Here is a 7,835-nt window from a genome sequence, read left to right as displayed (position 1 = left end):
CCAAAATAAATGAAAAGACAATACGGGAAATTCTGTGATAGGAAGAAATTGAAAGGGTGGACGAGGTTGGGTCAGTCTGTTAATGCCTCTCGCTCAAGCAAGCCTCCTATCGTTGTTTGTTGAAACTGAACTGGACCGTGTACATATATGTTTCCTGGCACGGTCGATGGACCTAACTGCGTCGTTAATCTCCCACTCTCACCCACTTCCCTTATCAACCTCAACGGCAAGTTCTCTGGGAATGTTTTTTTTAAAATGTAATTAGGAAATTTTTTTTTTAAAATGTAACTATGAATTGACTTTCACAAAGTTGTGTGTCAGGGCGGCAATCGAGTTGTGACCTTGCACCAACTCAGACCAAACAATCCGACAAATGGTTTCTTCTGGACGTTTCATCCGATCATCTGACAAACTAACAGACTAATAGCTAATGTTCCATTTCTTGATATAAATGTATTTACCCTGTCAACAAGCCCTGCAACTCTGCTCGTTCTCATTTGTCTTTCTCAGAAATTTAGGTCTCTTTCATGAAAATTCACTTTGCCTGCAGAAGAAATGGTGCTATCAATGGCTGCATGCAGAAACATTGTTGTGAAATCGATGCTGATTGCTATGTTTCTGCTTCCTGCCGCTGTCCAGGGTGAAACAAGGCATTATAAGTTTAACGTAAGTTTGCATTAATCTATAAGCATGGTGGATCCAAACTTAGCTTTAATGGATCGATATTTGACAACTTGTCGGATTATATTATCATGGACAGTTGTTATTTTTTTGTTGCTAAAGTAGCTGCAATTTTTATGGTCTGTGTAACAGATACAACTGAAGAATGTCACTCGTATATGTCACACAAAGCCTATCGTGACAGTAAATGGGGAGTTTCCGGGGCCAACTATTGAAGCCAGGGAAGGAGATACGTTGCTAATCAAGGTCACTAATCATGTCAAATATAACGTGTCAATTCATTGGTAATCTCAAAACACCTTTTCTATTAGTATTATTCAAATAATATTTGCCGAGACTTCAGCAACTTGTATATTTTACATGAACAGGCATGGGGTTAGGCAGCTCCGCACGGGTTGGGCTGATGGACCTGCATATATCACTCAATGCCCCATTCAAACTGGCCAGACCTACATTTACAATTTCACAGTCACGGGACAAAGAGGCACACTCTGGTGGCACGCTCATATACTCTGGTTGAGAGCAACACTTTATGGAGCCATTGTTATATTACCCCCACCAAATGTGCCCTACCCCTTTGATCCTAAACCCCACAAAGAAATTACTTTGGTTCTAGGTGATATTCTGCTGCCCACCCCTTCTTTGTTATTCGAACTTAGGAGATTAATATTCTACCTGAACTTATTTAATTATTTGTTTATGCAGGTGAATGGTGGAATGCAGACGTAGAAGCTGTTATCAATGAGGCTCTGCAGACAGGAGGAGCACCAAATATATCCGATGCTCATACTATCAACGGGAAACCCGGAGAAATATTCAAGTGTCCAGTAAAAGGTAAAGTTAAGGGAAACAATAAATGTTGCGAGTGTACATTGGATTGGAAGGTAAAGTTAAGGGAAACAATAAATGTTGAGAGTGTACATTGGATTGGAATAGGTATACAGTTTGAGTGGCTTTTAAGGTTCAAATTTAGAGCGGGTAACGCGTTCTTACTTTCCTTTTATACACTTATTTAATATTGAGTTTATTTTTAAAATAATAATAATTATTATTATTGTTGTTGTGTAATTTAATGTTGAGCTTATTTTTAAAATTAGGTATCATTATCATTTTAAATTTAGATTATTATTATTATCGGTATTAACTATGTTATTATAAAAGTTATTTCAGCTAAGAGATTTATTAGGTGGATAGCATGTCTATTTAAAAATAGGGTTTTTATACATGTTTAATGTATCCATGCTAGATAGGGTTTTCATACATGTTTATAGATAGGGCTTTCATACATGTTTAGGGCTTTCACACATGTTTATAGATAGGACTTTCATACATGTTTATTGTGTCCTTGCTAGGGTGATGAAACATGTTAAAATCAAGTCAGCTTAGTGCTGGTGTGGCCTAGATTCAAGTGACTTTGAAGGTTTAAATGCCCACATGGTTGTTTCTCAAGTCATAGGTCAAGTCTAGAAGAACACAAACAACTTCACAAACAAAAAAAAGGAACAAGACTCATAATTTTAATACGAGTTGTCTTTAGTGAGACCTTTTGAAAGCTTTTCTGGGGTGGGTTTTTCTGGTTTAATTTCTCTAACATCAAGGGAACCCCCACAATGGAAGTGCCCTATGAGTTTTTCAGTGTGCATACCATCAAAAAGACAGTTTAAATAACACAAATCAAGGTTTCACCTCAAATTTTGCTTCGAGGAAAGTCCAAAATGTCATACTAAAGACAACTCCATTTCAATTTAACTAAGATCCATCTTAACCACAAATCTATTAATATATCTTTAATATTAATATTAATATATTTTATTTTTATCAATATATTTTTAAATACATTTCATATTACTTTTGATCTTTTTGTTTTCAATTACTTATTCTATTTGTACATTGAAATATTATATCCTTATTCATATTTATATATAAAAGTTAATATTAAAATAAATTAGTTAATATGGATATCAAAATAATTTATTTACTATCCAATTCAAATATAAAAATATAAATAATCTCAAATTTTAAAAATTTAATATCAAATTTTCTTATTTCATATAAAATGGAAATATTTCTACCATATTTCCTTTATAATATCAACAAAAGCACAATTCTAGTGGAATATTTTTCTAACATACTTTTAAGTAAGAATAAAAAATTATGTATAACATTATTTTTTTTAACTTTAAGAATATTTTATTTAAGAAAAACACCCAGAAAATTACACTTCCCCATACTAAATTTTATATTTATAACATTTAATAACCCTTTAATTTATATTACTTCCCCAATTATCAATGATTATTATCAATTGTATTAATCCATTCCAAGAATGTTACTGATAAGTCTTCTAAACTCAACTGTATTAATCCATTGCAAGAATGTTGAATGTTTCTGACCAGTATTCATTAGTTTAGAATTAAAACGAATCTTTAAATTCAATTATGTTGCTTCCAGATACCTTCACTCTTCCAGTAGAGCACGGAAAGGTTTACCTCCTCCGAATTGTGAATGCTGCACTCAATGATGAACTCTTCTTCGAGGTAGCAAATCATCAGGTGAAAGTTGTAGAGGTGGATGCAGTATATACAAAGCCCTTTTATACCAAAGCAATAGTGATTGCTCCAGGACAAACCACGAATGTTTTGCTCGAGGCTAACAAAAGATCTGGAAGTTATTTCGTGGCTGCTCGGCCATTTATGGATGCACCTGTGACAGTGAACAACAAGACCGCAACTGCCATTTTGCACTACATCGGCAGGAATTCTGAATCAGATATTCCCGCCGTTAATCCTCTCATGCCACGACTTCCTCTCCTCAACGACACTGCGTTTGCAACGAGTTTCACCTCCAAGCTCAGAAGCTTGAATTCTGTTCAGTTTCCCGCAAAAGTCCCGCAGACAATAGATCGCCATCTCTTCTTCACAGTGGGGCTTGCTGCGGAGTCTTGTCAGACCTGTAACGGTGGTGTCCGTGCTTCCGCATCAATCAACAACATAAGCTTCGTCATGCCCAGCATTTCTCTTCTGGACGCCCATATCTTTAACATCAGCGGTGTGTTCACTGCCGATTTTCCGGATAGACCCCCCACGCCTTTCAATTACACGGGCACACCACCAAAAAACCTAATTACATCCAAGGGCACCAGGGTCAGCCGCCTTCCCTTCAACTCAACAGTGCAGTTGGTGCTTCAAGACACAAGCGTGCTAACAGTGGAGAATCATCCAATCCATCTCCATGGTTTCAATTTCTTCATAGTTGGAAGAGGCTTTGGGAACTACGACCCTAACACGGATCCTGCCAGCTTCAATCTCGTGGATCCTCCTGAGCGCAACACTGTGGGTGTGCCGACAGGCGGTTGGACTGTCATTCGTTTCAGAGCTGACAATCCAGGTAACGTAATGAGACTCTTTCTTTCCTTACCAGCACCAGCAATATTTATTTCAGGTATATTACGATAATACTAATACTGTACGCCGATATACTGAGAGGAGCCCACTGTTGAAATTGAAATTACAGGTGTTTGGTTTATGCATTGTCATCTAGAAGTGCACACAACATGGGGATTAAAGATGGCGTTTCTGGTGGAAAATGGAGATGGACCTGATCAATCCATATTACCCCCTCCCAGTGATTTTCCCAAGTGCTAGTAGAACCAAATTCTAAATTCTAACAAAATTGTTTTCATTAAGTTTTGTACGCAGAACTTTCGAATTTGTATTTGTTTCCAAAAGGTAATGTTGAGTTGTATTGTTCCAAAATTTATTGTATCATTTACTTCCAATATTTGAAATTATGCATCTGCTTCCCTATTTTACACCAAAACAGTAACAAAATTATGCATCTGCTTCCCTATTTTACACCAAAACAGTAACAGAGTGGAAATTGTGTTGACTTTCATCGGTGCTGACTAATTCATATTACTTCATAAATTTTAGTTTTATGTTTACTTTCATTGATATTTTAATTCACAAAATTATAATATCTATTCTCCATTAATAAATAGAGATCTAAAGATATTTATGTTCCAAGATCCTAATAATAACAACTTTATATGTCCAAGGAAGTGGTATTTTTAATATCTTTATTTATAAAGATATTACTATTAATTATAAAAAAATATTCTATTTAATATAGATTTATTTTAACTTCAGAATTATTAAGTATGGAGAGAAATTAAATCTCTCTTCATGTAAAAGTTTAAAATTTGTGAAAGATGGAGAGAAATTAAATCTCTCTTCATGTAAAAGTTTAAAATTTGTGAAAATGTTTGTATTTCTAGAGATTTGATTTTTTGGCGCTTAATAGATCTAGAGTTAAGATGGATCTAGGATAGTTTGATATATATAACCTGTGTAGTCAAGCCAATTACTTGAAGCTCCATTCTTAGAGTGTAAAAACATAATAAGCTCTTCTATTATAATGTGAAACCCAATAAAAATGTATAACTCTACTAATTTTATTGCTAATTTGATTGTTAAGGTTATAGTTAGATCTCCTAAATAAAAGTTAATAACAATTGTATCTAAACTAGTTGTTACTGGACTGTCTAAATTGAGCAACTCCATAAAATTTTAATGTAGAATTATTGGACCATATTTATTTATTTTTATTTTATTTTAAAATTTCAAACATTAAAAATCAAATGAATAAGATAAAAAAAAAAACCTAAAAAAATATAATCTTTGAAACCTATGTAACAAATTGCTGAAGGTTGGTTGTTTCTCCCAAGTTTTAGGTAAAAGACATGCATTCACCTTCATGTAGTGTGGCTTTATTGAGAAATTTTCTTTGCCAAATTAGGATTTATTTTAATCTAACTAAACTATTTTATTACAATAAATGTCTCATATTAATGACTAATATCTTTAAATATACCATATTATAGAATATCATAGAAAAACCCATAGATTTTCAAAAACATAGACCAAAAACCTTCCTCCTTAAATTTATTATTTTATTTCAATTTTATTTAATTATTAATTATTTTGTTTTGTTTTTTAAAAGTTTATTTTTTTCATGTAATTTGAAAATTAGAGAATAGTACAATGGGAAAACCATGGGCTATGAAAACTTGGAGCCAAAAACCTCTACTAAGTTTACTATTTTATCTCAATTTTATTTTAATTATTAATTTTTTTTAATGTAATTGACCAAGTCAATATATTTACAGTACATAACATAACATAGGTATACTTATGAGTATGAGATTTATGAAATATTCATATATTTAACTCCTACATGTCTATCTATCTAACACCTACACATCTAACATCTAATGCCTACGCATCTACCGCATGGCGTAAAAACTTAATATTAAATGTTTTGTTAATGAAAAATATAAATAAGGCTTTAAAATATAAGAGTAAAACTAATCAATTTCAAATAACTATCATTTAAATTTTAATTAAATATCAAATTATTATTATTATTTTTGTAAGTTATGCACTCGTGAGCTACATCATGGTCATTTCTAAGGATAACATCCTCATAGGGCAAGGAATTGAACCAGTGAGTTAACATCTAGGAGTGCCTTAAAAGTGCACCCACCATCTATCCAAGAGCTGTGGACTATTATTATTTCATTTTATTTATAAAAAAAAATAATAATTTTTATTTTTATTTTTTAATTTTTAATTGAAAAGAGAAAAAGAAAATTCTCATTTATTATTTTACTTATTTTATAGAATCATTTGAGATTATATCTATGAATAAAATATGTAAAGCACTCTTAATGAAAATGAACTCTCTAATGTAATGATTAGATTTAAAAATAAAAAATGTTATTTAATGTTGTATGCTCATAACATATTTAAAGAACTATATTGGATGGTTCAAAACTCATGGACTAAAAAGAAGTCTCATGTTATTTTAAAAAAAAAATCCAATATACATACTAATATTGTTTAAATTAAGGTCTATGGGGCATAAAGTAGATTGTGTTTTGTTAAGGCATTTCATGGTGTAAAGGTTACTCGTTTGAAACTTTGTAGGAAAAAATTCAACCATGCTAAGGATTGGTGTGGCCTAGGCCTCGTGTGATCCCCGAATAATTTTGACAGCTTAGATGCCCCTAGATCTAGGCTACTCAAACCATAAGTTAATCATATAGCCATTTCAAGACTCACATAAAATAGTAAACAAAAAAACCTATTTAAATTAAAAGTTAATATTAGAACCATAATATTTATTATATATTAGAATTACTTTTACCATTTTAAAAATAAATATAGATTCTATGATTTAAGATAAGGAAAAAAACATTTCATACCTTTAACCATCTCAATTATTCTTTAATGCTATGAAGTTTTTCTCTAAAAACCTCCTCATAAAATATGGAATAAAAATGCAATTAATCCAAAATCTCTTTATAATCTATATTTTAAAATTAAACTTAATATCCATTACCTAATTTTCTTGTTTGAAACTAGATGTAGTTTCATGAAGTTTGAAGTAGCGATGATACATATTTATATTATAAACATAAATTGCTTAAGTTGAAAATTTGACATTGCTACTAATATAGCAATTGCCCTAACAAGTTTAAAATAATTTGGAACAAAGATTATTATAATAGTTGAATTATTATATCATGAATTTGATAAATTATATAACTAAATAAGTACATTTAAGATTCAATTTAGCATATTATTACCACTTAAGAAGATAACTTTAATTGAATTGAGACTTTTGTGATCTATATCAAGTTTATGAGAATTTTTTCGGCCTAAATCACATGATATTTCATTTGTTGATGCGTTTCAAACCAACCAGTGTGGTTCATCGTCAGGACATGTTGAAGAAATAGATCTAGCTTAGCATATTAAATAGTTAGAGCAGAGCTTCCAACAACTATATTTCTTGACCAGGTAATGGCTATATTGTCCAACGGCTATATTGTCTAATGACAATCTATTGTCTATAGAAAAAAAAAAAGAAAAAGTCTAATACAAATCTATTGCTTTTTTTAATTTGACCGAGAGATAAATTCGATAAAAAATAAAAAATAAAAATAAAACAATCATGCAACCTCCCATTTACACTGTACCCAAAAATATCCTCCTATCCATCCCTCATCTTCACCTCGCGGTTACTCAAACTCAAGTTATGTTCATGAGTAATCACATGAGTTACTAGAACACTACCGGGTTAACATTTTA

At 31.7% G+C, this 7,835-nt stretch overlaps 1 protein-coding gene across 1 annotated transcript; it reads left to right on the top strand.

Annotated features, from left to right (window-relative positions):
- The first annotated feature begins 462 nt into the window (after positions 1–462).
- On the top strand, positions 463–4,424 carry LOC149246334 (laccase-11-like). The gene is made up of 6 exons (XM_089455670.1): positions 463–666; positions 814–965; positions 1,050–1,297; positions 1,387–1,515; positions 3,133–4,068; positions 4,195–4,424. The coding sequence occupies exons 1-6, from the start codon at positions 556–558 to the stop codon at positions 4,323–4,325; spliced, it is 1,707 nt and encodes a 568-aa protein (XP_089311796.1). The 5' UTR covers positions 463–555; the 3' UTR covers positions 4,326–4,424.
- The last annotated feature ends 3,411 nt before the right edge of the window (positions 4,425–7,835 follow it).

This window comes from Pinus tabuliformis, chromosome 7 (genome assembly GCF_031772625.1).
Source record: "Pinus tabuliformis cultivar Carrire ecotype Pingquan chromosome 7, CPIR1, whole genome shotgun sequence".
Lineage (NCBI taxonomy): Eukaryota > Viridiplantae > Streptophyta > Pinopsida > Pinales > Pinaceae > Pinus > Pinus tabuliformis.
Note: the sequence above shows the minus strand (reverse complement) of the source record. Positions and strands in the feature narration are given on the sequence as shown.